Source organism: Gobio gobio, assembly GCF_949357685.1.
Source record: "Gobio gobio genome assembly, chromosome: 12".
In the NCBI taxonomy this organism is placed as follows: domain Eukaryota; kingdom Metazoa; phylum Chordata; class Actinopteri; order Cypriniformes; family Gobionidae; genus Gobio; species Gobio gobio.
In genome coordinates, this window is record NC_137105.1 from 42,149,088 (window position 1) to 42,164,141 (window position 15,054).

General features: G+C 38.4%; 1 protein-coding gene across 1 annotated transcript in view; it reads right to left on the reverse strand.

The window, feature by feature from the left end:
- LOC307135262 (low density lipoprotein receptor adapter protein 1) overlaps window positions 1–15,054 on the reverse strand; it is a 52,583-nt gene that overhangs the window by 26,280 nt on the left and 11,249 nt on the right. Inside the window, exon 2 of the mRNA XM_079831542.1 lies at window positions 560–702. Within this exon, the coding sequence (XP_079687668.1) occupies window positions 560–702 (143 nt within the window). The remainder of the gene's footprint in view (window positions 1–559; window positions 703–15,054) is intronic.

Sequence of the window (15,054 nt, forward strand, 5' to 3'; positions counted from 1 at the left end):
CACTGCTCTTGAGCTGTGTGTCGCGGTCGTCTCTCATTAGCAATCGCTCCAGCGGCCTTGTTCAGCTCCAATGGCTTTCAGCCCCACCCTGATTCATACTAGTAATGCTAATAAATCTTTAATACATTAACATCCATGAATATGATTTCTGCCCGAGTCCCGTCGTATTCTTTTCCACCGGCTGTAGAGGTGAAGACAACACCTCACATGATTTCACAAAATCAAGGTGTCATCAAGCTACGCCTTTGTTTTGAATAAGCGACCTCTAGCGGCGAAAATTACATATTGTGCCTTGAATCAGTTTGACACTAATGAGAACCATCAATAATTTCTTTACAAAGTTGTTCTTGTGTCCTCCAGCTCAATAAAATGATTATTATTATTATATTTTACAGTATTAATATTGTGTAGTAATAATAATACTTATTATTATGTGACAACATCTTTTTATACCACTACAAATTTGCAAAGGCATAAAAATGATTTGAGTACAATTTGGAACGTGATCATTCCTCACTATTCACAAGTCCCTTGACCTGCTTTTACACTGATGACTGACCGTGGTTACAATCCTCCTGATGGCAGCCGCTGCCATGTCTTCTCCTTTAGGTTGGCCAACCAGAGTCATGCCCAGATACTTCACATTGAACACCATCCCTTCCAGGAGTGTCTCCTTGGTGTCTGTCCAGTTCTCTGGGAGCTCTAAAACACAAAATAGAACATTTTCCTTTTTGAGTGAACTGTCCTTTTAAGAAACAAACTTAATGTTCAAGGCTTCTAATATCAAAGGCTCAAAACAAACCGCCTGAAATGTGAATGTGGATTTATTGATTAACACTGCAGGATACCACAAGAAAGATGCATGGAAGCCATTGCGAAATAATTACTTTTTTGATGCAATAAATAATGATCAACTGGAAGCAAAATGTTAATTCGCAAAATGTGTTTTTCATATAAAAAAAAACATCCATTGAACATAGATGGCAGGTTTCACACCTTTCCATTAGTAAGAGAAGTGGGGCTCATTCCCATGTAAGGAGAACTGTGCCACACACTGAGCTTTAAATAGCTTTCCGGTCCCATTTGGGTCCAATACAAAGCCCTGTAGGAGTGTAGAGCTGGATCGAAAGATATGTAGAATGAACCTGACTACAGGACATCCACTGCCCTGCTAGTGCAATTCTGAGGCAAAAATCTATATAAAGCAAGCACTGAAGTGCTGGACCTTAACCAATGGTTATATCAGATTGAATTATTGATTATTATGCTTTCAAAACGACAACGATCCTTTATTATTATTTTATTTTATATAAATTTCTTATGTTAGAAAAACCATCAGAACTGCTGGAAGAGAGCATTGAAAATAGTGCCCTTATTGATCATTTATATTCATCATAACAGGTAAGCCAAAGGTTGTCTGTTTCAAACATCTCTTTAAAAAGTTCTTATGACCTGCTGTAGCTCATTTGAAAACAAAATAAAAAATATATATTTTTACATAAATCATAATTTGTAATAATGACAACTAGAGCTATCAAGCAATTCAAATGTTTAATCTAATTAATTACACAATGTGCTGATTGATTGATTAATGAATTAATTAATTATTTAAACAAATGAAGAATTGCACATCAAATCTGGCTGAGAAATTACACCCCAAAAGATAATTTAAAGTCATTATAGTGTTAAATGAGAAAAGCATCAAGTAGACATGACAAAAAGTAGCTTCAGAAAGAAATATTTGATTTGATACAACATAGAATGTATTACACATAATCTCCACAACAGCCATGATTTTATTTATTGCAGCTCAAATGTGGCATGAATGAAATCACACTGCAATCACAATTAAATAGTGCCATGAGATTAGTGGGTTTTAAATGGGTATTAAAGGGATAGTTCACCCAAAAAGGACAGTTCTGTCATCGTTTACTTTTATTTTATATAGTACATTTCTTATGGAGGAAAAACATTTAGAATAGCATTGAAAATTGTGCCTCCATGATCATTTATAATATTCATTCACGAGTTCACACGTACATCAAATTAAATGGAGTAAAGATTATGCGTAATTGGCGTGCTGTCCGGGGGAGGGCTCCGGGCTCGGAATTTGGCCCGAACCCAGAGTATCCCCCCCATGATAAAGATAGTCTAGAACTAGACTGTATTTTATTTTGGATTGTGTTGACGTCTAATGAGTTTATTAAATCAAAGTGAGGAGATGGGGTGGTGGAGGGATGCTAAAAATAAAAACGGTCAACGAAAGAAGGTAAATATGCTGTATATATACACACACCTCTTATCATTGATTAAATCGATTGGCTTGATGTGCTCCACATGTGTTTAATTAGGTTTAATTATCTGAGGGTGCTCCACTTGATTAGGTTACTTTATCTGGCGTGCTCCAATGTTTAGATAGGTTTAATTATCTGGACGTGTTCCTCCCGAAATTAGTTACTAAAACTTCACTTGTGACAGGTAAGCCAAAGTTTGTCATTTTCAAACATCAAGTTCTTTTTGTGACCTCTAGTAGCAAAACAATGTAATGTCATTATGTTTTTTGCTGTTAAAAAAAACACTGTCAGGATTTAATAAAGACACACGGTGAAAAATTTGCGTTGAAAAGTTGTTTTTACGGCTGGCATTTTTGCATATGCATTTGTAGGAGTTTCCCTTTCAGACACAAAATTTATGGCAGGTTTGTGCTAGTCAATTTACCGGCATGTGTGCCATTATTTAACGCCCAAAAAAGGCATGTCTTGCGTTGCTCTTTGTAGATTGCGTTGATCATTATGGAAATGATCTGGCTGCGTCTGTGTTCTTTAATTTGCACAGTTAATTTTTCAGTAAATCACCCACAGAACTTTCCAATCCCATCTGCGCGCTTTTATGGGATTGCGCTCTCATGCTAATTTGCCCTGTTTAGTAAATCTGGCCCTAAATTTATTTTGGAAGAAAACTCATCAGAACTGCAAGAAGAGTTTAAAATAGTGCCTTGTTGATCATTTATATTCGTTGTGACAAAGTTTGTCTATTTCAAACATGCACTTATGGCTTGTCCCACTTTTTTAAACTACACAAACAGACCAGTTATACTTCCAGTTATACAGGCCAATTTATACTTCTGCTTCGAGTGTACCCCGTATCCTACGTTGTGCATTCTGTCGGTGTTGCTCTGCAATTACACAGACAAAATGCTACAGTTGGCGTCGGGGTTTCTATGTTCCACTGTGTTGAGTTTAGGCTATACAAACAATGGCGCCTGAAACTGAGCATCATGTTGGAGTTGGAGCTGATCGATGTAGGGTACACTGTAAACCCAAATCAGTTGGGTTAAAACATTTTAAGTTAAGAAATGTAAAGTTTAAGTAAGCAGAACTTGCATATTTTTTTATTTTGTACTCATTTTAATTGCTCTTAAAGGGATAGTTCAGCCAAAAATGAAAATTTGATGTTTTTCTGCTTACCCCTAAGGCATCCAAGATGTAGGTGTCTTCGTTTCTTCAGTAGAGCACAAATGAAGATTTTTAACTCCAACCGTTGCTGTGTGTCACTCATATAATGCTTGTCAATGGGGTCTAATTCTATTAGAGTAAAAAAAACATGGACAGACAACTTTAAATTAAACCCCGCGGCTCGTGACGACACATTGATGTCTTAAGACATGAAACGATCGGTTTCTGAGAGAAACCGAACGGTATTTATGCACATATATCACCTCATATCAGACGAATGCTTTAGCTCTGCAGACTGCCTTCACTTCCCATGTGTGAGGTCAAAATTACAGCCGGGTCATAGATATGTATACTTAGAATCCTCATTCGAGCGATCCACGCCATGATCCACGCAGGCACTAATGAGGTATCTATGTATATATCTATGACCCGGCTGTAATTTTGACCTCACTCATGGGAAGTGATGGCAGTCTGCAGAGCTGAAGCATTCGTCTGATATGAGGTGATATATTTGCATAATTACCGTACGGTTTCTATCAGAAACCGATCGTTTCGTGTCTTAAGACATCAATGTGTCGTCACGAGCCGCAGGGTTTAATTTGAAGTTGTCTGTCCATGTTTTTTTTACTCTAATAGAATTCGACCCCATTGACAAGCATTATATGAGTGACACACAGCAACGGTTGGAGTTAAAAATCTTCATTTGTGTTCTACTGAAGAAACGAAGACACCTACATCTTGGATGCATTAGGGGTAAGCAGAAAAACATCACATTTTCGTTTTTGGGTGAACTATCCCTTTAACTTCAAATATTTGAGTAAGCTAATTCATACATTTAAACTAAAGTTATCAACTTAAATATTTGTAGTAGTGGAAACTTGGCTAGTATTAACTAGCTAATTCAATAAATGCTACCTTGCTAATTGGTAACACAATGCTTTGATAGCATTAGCATAGCATAGCACTTGCTGAATGAGTACAGAACATTTAACATATAGTATGTTCTCAAACTAAGCTCATGCTCCACTCGTCACTATGATGGTAACCTTCAAAAAACACCACATAACAGAATTAACATAGCAAAACATGAAACACTACTAAATCTCCACCTTAACATTAATCTTTCACAAAAAAACATTTTATAACACTTAATTTTAGCATTTACTATCCCTTTTGAGTGTCATGGCAAAGCATGCTGGGAAATATAAATCCCAGCCCAGTTTCAGTTAAATTTAAGTTTGTCTAAATTAAAAGAAACAGGTTCATAAAACTCAAAACAATTAAACAATTCAGAATGCTTTAAATGTCCCATGAAATGAAATGTCGCTTTATGAGATTTTTTAACATTAATATGAGTTCCCCTAGCCTGTCTATGGTAAACAGAGTTCTGGCTGTCCTGCTCTGCCTTTGAGAAAATGACAGCTCAGACGAGCCGATCTGAAATCTTCCCTATATGTCGTCATACGGGGAAAGGTTACCTCCCCTTCCTCTGCTTTGCCCGCCCAGAGAATTTGGAGAAAATGGATTCAGTTTATTTTAGTTGCAATGTCAGCACAGGCTTTACAAACAGACTTTTACCACATGGAATCGACAGCACAGCCACAAACAGTGAGTAACAGTGTTCTTTAATGCCTGATCTGTGATCAGTGGTTTATGATGTGTAGCTAATTATTCATGTTCACACAGACTTTCTTTCTAAATTGTTTAATACTGTTTATGCATCAGTGAATCAAGCCAGTGTCTAAACGATCAACTTCACATCGTTTCTCTTAGTAGCATGAAACAAATCTGTTATCTAAATGATCAAACTACATAGAGCGATCAAAGAACACTTTCTTTATAATGTTCGGAGCTGTCAATCACACGTCGCGAGTATATCTGCACACTTGTCCAAACTGGCGTTATAATGAATGATGTTGTTATGCAGCATATTAATGTCGATATTGTGTTTGCTGTTAGTTGTGGTGAAAGCATTTTGTGAGAAATAGCGCTGCAATGACGAGATCACTGCATTCACGCGATCAACAGACTGTCTGTGTACTCAATGCTCATCACAGTAGCCTTTCATGTGATGGGAAAAGATCTAAAAATAATGCTATAATCAACACTTTCACTATTTGTTAATCTCGACAGCTGTAATAGTAAACTAAAAACATAGAAAAAGTATTCGGGAGGGGTTCCACATGTTACAAAGTTTGTAGAATAAGGAGGAAGAAGAACGGGTCGGCGTGACTGGGACTCGTGTTTATTCAGAACTCTCAGATACAAACAAAATAAACTTGCGCTCTCAAAAACTCAGTACAATATAACCTTCTCAGCAATCTTTCTCCAGCTCTAAGGTCTCTCTGGTCCACATGCAGTCCGTCTCTCTCTGGCAGTGCTTGCAGACCTCGCTAAACCACGCCCCCTCCGCCACAAAATCTAATACTCATTTCAAATGCGAAGATGTCAACCAATCACAACAGTTGGCGTTTTCACTGCAGTCTCACAGCAGACACGCCCCTTCAAACAGAGCATTCAAGCCAGAGGGCTAATATCAGGATAGAAAAAATGCCTTTTATTTCTAAATTATGACATTTTATGATGTAAAAATCATTCTAACAATATACGTACACCTCAGGAAACATTATAAAATAATAAAAAAAATCCACGCCATGGGACCTTTAAATGTTTTGCGAACTCAAAAGAAAAAGAAAGTTCTAAATACTCGATAAAAGTTCATGTGATTGAACTAATTCGTTTAATTTGAGTTCGCTCTACTCAAACCAATTCATTATTTTGAGCGTTAGGATTTACAGTGTACACAACTATGCTACGCTGTACCTACAGCGTACACTCGAGGCATAAGTATAATTGCCCTTAACTGATTACCTCTATGTTCCTTTGCCTAAAGAGGATACGGAGGACAGAAACTCATTTAATCTGACAGTGTCCTGTGTCCTGTTCTGACAGCTCTGCTCGGAGCCATCTGGCTCTCCCAGCAGCACCAGCTGTTTGAGGCCAGGAAGACAACACCACCATCATGCTTTCTGTAAAGTCTGTAAAGTCAATAATTTACCTAAGAAGACACAAAATCTATCTCAGCACTCAATAGGCAGGAGAACTAACACTCAATGCTTACTCAGCACTGCAGCCATCTCTAAATGACTTGTTATAGACTATTTAAGATGAGCTGCGGGGCATGGAAACATAACAGAAGCAGCCAAAAAGCTATAAGGGTGACTTGCTGGCATGTTTAATCTCCTTGAGCTGTTGCAGCACATTTGTCGTGCTGAAATCCCTGGAAGTGGGAATGTTGACACACACAAAACTTGGGCCACAATAGAGCTGCAACTAGTATCGCTCTGTAACTTGAGGGATGTATCATATGCTCACCAGGCTGCTGAATGAATAATTGATCAGGTTTTTTGTTGATGCTCCAGGCCCTCGCTCAGATTAGATTGAAGTAGGACATGTTTATGTTCATAAAACTTTGCAAAGGTTATGACAATAAAGTGAAGCAAATAATGCAAAAAGGCCATAAGGGCTGATGGTAATTGGATTCTTACAGGTTTAGCCAAGAGCAGGTTGCAATGTGGGGGGAAAAAAAGCAGCCAGTATTGTATGTTTGGTGTGAGAGTGGCATTTTTAACAGCACATAATTTGATGTCTGGGTTGGTGCATGTGTCTGCATGATAGAGTGATCCGATTTGTGCAAACATAAAATGCGATTACAACAGTCGCTGAGACGTACTGTAACCGCATTTGTGTCTGAGCTAGACAAAAGCTGCATGGCAGTTCTCCAGACTGATCTTGCCATGGTGTAAAGGTTTCTGTGATGCAATGCAAAAGCTTTTGATGTTTAAATCAAAAGAAATCAAGACATTTTTAGCATATTATTATTTTTTTTTCAGAAGCGTTTTGAAGAGTTGGGCTGAAATCTAGAACCTCCCAGCAAACACAGAATGTTCCACTAAACACTAAATGCCCAAGAAACAATAAAGACAACTATAACAATAATTATATTAGCATACACGCCAATGTGTTGTCACATACTGGTGGTTGTAGATGAGAATCCAAACAAACACAAAGATCCACAAAGATCCACACTGCAGGAGAAAACCAACACACACAACCACATGAAATAAAGACAATATCGAACAATGAACTGATGAAACTATGGGCTTAAAGGTGCTGTATGTAAGTTTTTGGCTGTAGTACTAAAGCATAAAAATACCATAATATGTTTGCAGATATTTAGGAAACATGCTGAGTTCACATACTCGTTTGTCTGAAGAGCAATGCTACAGCCAGTTATTCTACTTTGAAATGTGCGTTCCGTATCGGAATATCTGTTTTTGTTTTGGTCTGTGTAATACCGCACATTACCAGTTTACCCAATAGTATTTCGACACTTCAGATTGCCAGTTGGCAGAAAACACAGCCTTTTTAATGCCATGGAAGCCAGCAAACAAACTGAGTCAGAGATTGTAGATTCTACCTCACCTAAAAAGCCTCGGCATCCATCTAAAAATCTCTATGAACGGAAGCACATTAAAACGCGGATAAATCAAATCATCAACTTACAGTGTAGTGTGTAAGTCTCCTCGCCTTCCATTGTCGATTGCGCTCGTTCCTGTTGCGTGTCCTCAGACTGGCAACCCACGTGAGCATTGAGTCTGAGGAGCGGGGGCTTTTTTTCTTAGTGCAAAAGAGACTCAAAATACTCTGTCGATTTTGGTAATACAGATAAGTGTACATCATTCTACTTTTATTTGTGTACACTCAAAATAGAAACAAAATGTTGTGCTTTTTGCAAAACAAAGAAAGCAAACATGATGTTCGATCTGCCGCCTAGCGCTCACTCTCAATGAACTCCATTCTGAAGTGAATGGACTTCAATGAAGTCAGAAAATGAACAGTAACTTAGCGAATACTTGTCACACAAACATGAAACAAAAAAAACTTGAAATGTCAGGTTTTAAATAATTTACGTCAAATCGAAAACAAATATTCTCTGTTTATGTAATCTGTTTGAAAAGAGAGATGTCAGTCATTCGCGAGCCTCATCATTATCCGCTAATGTGGCCACGCCCACAGAGAGGGCACAGCATTCAAAGGCAAATTCTGAGGCAAACCATGCAAACAGAGTCAACGCAGTCAACTCTAAAAAATTAAGTTTAGTGAGATTCATGATTTTGAGACGTGGTGAGGAATAATCCTTGAATAATTTACCTCAGAAGAAGAGTTGGTTTCAGTTTCATTTCGAGGAGTAACTGATCCAGATTGTGACGGGTAAGTTTATTCTTAAGTTCTTTATTCTAATTGTCTGTGAATATTAAATCGCAAAAAGACTTTTTAAATATGAATTCTGCATGTTTGTGTCTCTGTGTGAATTAATGGCGCAGATGCGATTTTGAGACCCGATTTGAACCCCCAAGTGACTGGGGGACGTGGCCCGATTCGATGCTTGTTGGAAACGACTTTTTGCCTAAAAAATCCTCAATTGTGTGGTGTCATTACGAGTATTTTACTGCTCCCAATCGTGTCGGAGCCTGCACGATCTCAAATCGTAAATATGAAACATTTTTGATATTGACGACTCTTGACGGGGCTGCCTCTGACATGATACCTGCGATAGCCAATAAGAGTGAGCAAGCTTCACCAACCGGATGTTGCGTGCCTCTATAGCAGAAACTTGTCAGCCACAAACATGCCATGAAATTGGAGTATTGAGAAAGTAGATCACTCATATTTTTTTCTTCATTGTTTTTCTTCCCGTAAAACAAAACTCACGCCAGGAAATCTAGCTGACGACGTCAATCGTCCTCCATCTGTTTTTCTTCTTTTCATATTTTCTCAATAAGACCTTGTGTTTTTACTGACACTTTTGATAACTGAGCACATGCCTTAAACCATGGCACTGAAGGAAAGCAAGTGAGACGGTCAGCCACAGATCTACTTATATATGTATACTACATGCTTAATGGTCTCGTTTACATTCAAAGTCACATGAATATGCAAGCATGTTGTGTCCCAGTGAAGATAATGACTGCATTTCCATGATGAGATGATTCATTAAAACATGAGCTCACACATGGACACACGGGCAGGACAGTTGCCCGTAGCAACGAGTAAATCAAATGCCTAGATTCCTGGAATGGTTCTGCACTAGCATTTTTATGCAGCACGTACAAATTGTTGAATATGAAATACCTCAGACTTGAATGTTTTTCCCTTCTTCAGCCGTCTGAGAAAAATAAAAGGTTTTAATACGTGCTGACAGCAGCTGAATAAAGGCCTATGATCTCTGCTCTGCCACTTAAGTGTCTAAATAATGAGTGTTGAGAAGAATCTAGGACATTACCTTGACAGTATATAGGACATGATACGGCAGAGAGGGAGGGCAGAGAGGAATTGGGGAATAGAACCGATTCTATCAGCCATAAGTGGAATACAGACTAAAAACAACTTTATTTTAAATCCCATTTTTGGCAGTATAGTTCTTGATTTGGCTATATGGGTCTTCATGTTCCATTAAGTTATTGGTAATGTCTTCAAAGGCTCTCATCTTCTATCCAACATTACTGAATCTGTTTATTCTAAGAGTGAAAGAGATTTTTCAGTTACATGTGCATTGTTGAGGAGAAACAGGAAGGTCTCAAAGTCTCAATGTTTAATTTTGCGTTCCCAGCCCCAGAGCAGTTTGAGCTGTGTTGAACATGCCATATCTTCATCAAATTTCTCTGCTCAGGACAATCACAGTGGTGTCAGACCAAGCTCCGTTGCTTAGCAACAAAAGTCATTGGGCATAAGACTGTCCTACAATGGGGGAGGTTAGCATATAAACATCAGCGGTCACAATAGCACATGCTAAACTCTGAGAAGGCATTATAATGAAAATCCCTTTAAATTAAGGATATAACAATATATATATTTTTTAATTCTGATATGTGATTAAACAACATACTGCAACAAGCATGCTGAGGCGCAGAGTGCGCAGAAGTCGCCAACTCTCTGCAGAGTCAATAGCTACAGACCTCCAAATTTCGTGTGGCCTTCAGATTAGCTCAGGAACAGTGCGTAGAGAGCTTCATGGAATGGGTTTCCATGGCCGAGCATCTGCATCCAAGGCTTACATCAAGTGCAATGCAAAGCGTCGAATGCAGTGGTGTAAAGCACACCACCAATGGACTCTAGAGCAGCGGAGACGTGTTCTCTGGAGTGACCAATCACGCTTCTCTGTCTGGCAATCCAATGGACGAGTCTGGGTTTGGCGGTTGCCAGGAGAACGGTACTTGCCTGACTTCATTGTGCCAAGTGTAAAGATTGGTGGAGGGGTGATTATGATGTGGGGTTGTTTTTCAGGGGTTGGACTTTGCCTCTTAGTTCCAATGAAAGGAACTCTTAATGCTTCAGCATACCAAGACATTTTGGACAATTTCATACTCCCAACTTTGTGGGAACAGTTTGGGGATGGGCCATGACTGTGCACAAAGCACGTTCCATAAAGACATGGATGAGCGAGTTTGGTGTGGAGGAACTTGACTGGCCTGCATAGAGTCCTGACCTCAACCCGATAGAACACCTTTGGGATGAATTTGGGTGGAGACTGTGAGCCAGGCCATCCCGTCCAACATCAGTGTCTCACAAATGCGCTTCTAAAAGAATGGTCAAAAATTCCCATAAATACACTCCTAAACCTTGTGGAAAGCCTTCCCAGAAGAGTTGAAGCTGTTATAGCTGCAAAGGGTGGGCCAACTCCATATTAAACCCTACGGATTAAGAATGAGATGTCTTTAATGTTCATGTGCATGTAAAGGCAGACGTCCCAAAACTTTTGGCAATATAGTGTATACTCCTGGAGCTGGGGATGGTAAAGGGTTTCTGAAAGAGCACTGCAACTGCTACGGCAACGCTGACCATATTTGAAGGTTGAGCAGCAAGCTCATTTGCTGCATATACAGCAGGAACCAATCAGCTTGCCCAATAGAGAATGTTATGATTGCGTTAAGGACCTTTCAGCCTGCGCCATGACAGAACTTTGTATTTACATCACTGTTTTTTTTTTTGCAGAGTAATATAAACTCAGAGCCAGTGTGATTTTTCAATGTAAATGAGTCTTATGATTAAAACAGCTAAATAAAACCAAATAATTATTTGAAAACATTAATTCATCTCTGTTCAGTTTTTCCCCCTTGAAGTTTTCTCAGTCAGCAGAGGCCTACAGTTACGAGTGTTATCACTCATATGCAAGACTGCACAAATGGAATTAATGAACAGAAAACCAGGTCTGTCTTACAGTATGACTGAAAGAAGAAAGACAACATCTCCTCAAGAATTTTCTTCCAAAACTGAATGAATTAATGACTTTTTGGCAGCTTGACTTGCCAACCAATGGGAACTAATACACACAGGCTGCCTTATCAGCATAGAACATATATTTATATATACTGTATATGGGTGTTTCTTCAGCTATGGGCTACTTTTGGCATTTAGGCCACTGTAGACATTTTCAAAATAAACTCCCTTAAAATGAGCCCGATCTCACGAAAATGCGTATAAATAATACGAGTGTGCAATCTCGTGGAATGTATACGGCAAATTGGCGTGCATATGGTACGCCGTTTTTCGCATGCATATGATACGCACTTTATGGCGTATTATATGTACGAACCCCCCACACCCCCACCCTCACCCTACCCAAAAGCGTGTCATATACACGCCATAAAGTGCGTATCATATGCACGCGAAAAACTGCGTAGCATATGCACGGCAAAACTCATTTTGCCGTATACATTCCACGAGATTGCACACTCGTACTATTGATACACATTGTAATGAGATCGTGTTGCTTAAAACACATCCAAAGATGTGATGAGAATTGATTGGAAATTATATACAGTAACATTTTCTGTACACATTTAATACTTACCTTGATTCTTGCAGCCTTGGTGAGCATAATAGATTTCTTTCATATATACAGTGCCCTCCACTAATATTGGTAAGCAAAGGCGGCTGTGAAAATAAATCTGCATTGTTTATCTTTATGATATTTCATTCAAAAAATGTACAAAACTCCAACCTTTCATTGAAATTAAACAATTGAAAGTGAAACTCACATTATGAAATACATGTTTTTCTATAGTTCATGTTGTCCACAATAATTGGCAACGTCCTTTTCCCAAGATAACAGCTCTGAGTCTTCTTCTATAATTCATGATGATTTTGGAGAACACCTGACAAGAGATCAGAGACCATTCCTTTATACAGAATCTCTAGATTCATTTTGTGCTCACTGACACGTTTTTGTGTTTATTTTGATGTTTGTTTTGGATCATTGTCCTGATGGAAGATCCAACCACGGCCCATTATAAGATTTCTAGCAGAAGCCGTCAGGTTTTGATTTTTTATCTGTTGGTATTTGCTAGAATCTATGATACCTTGTATCTGAACAAGATGTCCAGGACCTCCAGCAAAAAAATAGGCAGACAAAATTAAAGATCCAGCAGCATATTTAACAGTGGGCATGGGGTACTTTCTCTGCAATTCTCCAGCTGTGATCCTTGGAGAGTCTTGTCCACTCAAAGACTAAAACAAAAATTATGTGAATATACTTCAGAGATATTTTACACATTTCTATTTTACTCATAGTTTTACTCAACAAGAATTTCTAGTGGTGCCAATAATTGTGCCCAACATGTAGCCTATTGGAGAGAACTTTTATTTCAAACGTTGAAATAAACGTTTGAAATAACCCCCCACCCACCACCACCACCACACACACACACACACACACACACACACACACACACACACACACACACACACACACACACACACACACACACACACACACACACACACACACACACACACACACACACACACACACACACACACACACACACACACTTTCAACTGTTTTACTTTTGTACTGTGTTTTACTGTTTCAACTATTTTACTTCAATGAAAGGTCAGCATTTTGTGATTTTTTTTTTTAAAATAAAAGTTCAAAAGGATAAACAAAGCAGATTTATTTTCATGGCCACCTTTCCTCATCTTTACCAAGGGTGCCAAATTCTGCCAATATTAGTGGAAAGCACTGTATATATATCCATACAGTATTTAACTTTAAAAAAAGTGTCTGAAGTTGAAGAAACATATGCTATGTCATAACTTCAGTAATGAGCTGCATGAATTATACTTTACTGCTACAGATTATGGCCATTCTTCCTTCTCAACTTTTATTAAATGTTCACAACAATCATACAGACATGTTCACCTCAAATCCTCATACATAAAAATGTGGATTATTTTCTTTTTAGATTTCAAAGTAATCCAAATGCATTGCAAAATGTTTCTTTCTCAAAACCACAGAAGCTTTGAGTCTTATCAGCAGCAAAACAGCAGCTCAGACTTTGTGCGCTCAGGTTCTGTTTATACTGAACAGCATTAACATTTAGTTTTAAGAAAATGTAAACATGTTTTGTATGTCAGAAAGGGACTGTTTTTCTTCAGTTGTATCTGAAATGATCTGATTGCAACCAACAGTGCATGAGATTTTTAATGCGAACAAGGCATAAGATCAGATTCTGAGTATTGGAAAAGCACATCAAGTTGTAATACAGGTCTAAGTTCAGTTAAGTGTGCAGCCAGGTCTCGTCGTTAATATGTAGGTATTAATACGTAACTTTCAAGACACAAAACTTATGTTTTTGTACATTTGGCATATCGCAACTTTTCATTATCTGTCAGTCTTAGTACACGATGTAACTACAGAAGAGTCAAGTAATAGGAAAAAAATATCAAAACTCTTTGGTCATTTTTTTGAGCGAGATGCTCACGGTCTAATCAGATTCAATTATATATGCTAAGCTATGCTAAAAGTGCTACGGCCAGACCCGGAGATCGGCTGAATGGATTCGAAAACGGTAAAACTCAACTGTTTAACTCTAGGGGAGTTGGAAAATTAGCCTTTTTTTTTTTTTTTTAAATTGCGTGTTCCTTTAATTTATGGGCGCTTCCTCAGCACTTTTTATTTTTTTGTCCTGATAAGAAAGCAGGCAACGTTATCGGCTGTTGGTCACCTTTATGCAAAGGTCATGTTTGAAACCCTTTGTCAAGGTCTGCTTTTCAGAGGGATGTTTTGCTAGATAAGAGAGGGCAGGCACAATGTGACTCTTTTACAAAATGCACACGTTTTTAATTGGAAGCACAATATTTTTCAGAAAAATTATCTGGAAAATGCATAGCTGAATCCATATATTGACAGACTCATATGAGATAGGTAAATCATAGCTGAACATTTTATATCGCAGACTATTTTTGGTTATGCATGTCCCAATCTGAAAGTTTATACTATTACAACATTGTGCTTCCACCGCTGGTGTTAGATTAATTTATCTAATGGTCTAGAATAAATAACAGTTTAATCTAATTGTCCAGGGAATATTTAGACACACCATCAACGGAGATACATCCTCTAAGAGCTCAGTAATAGAATAAAACTGTATGGGCTTATTATGATGATGTCTGAAGACGATGTGTGTCGCAGGGCCTCAGCTGGTGTGTGCGGTGTAAGTGCTGTCCCATGGGGGTTTGGCACTAATGCAGACCC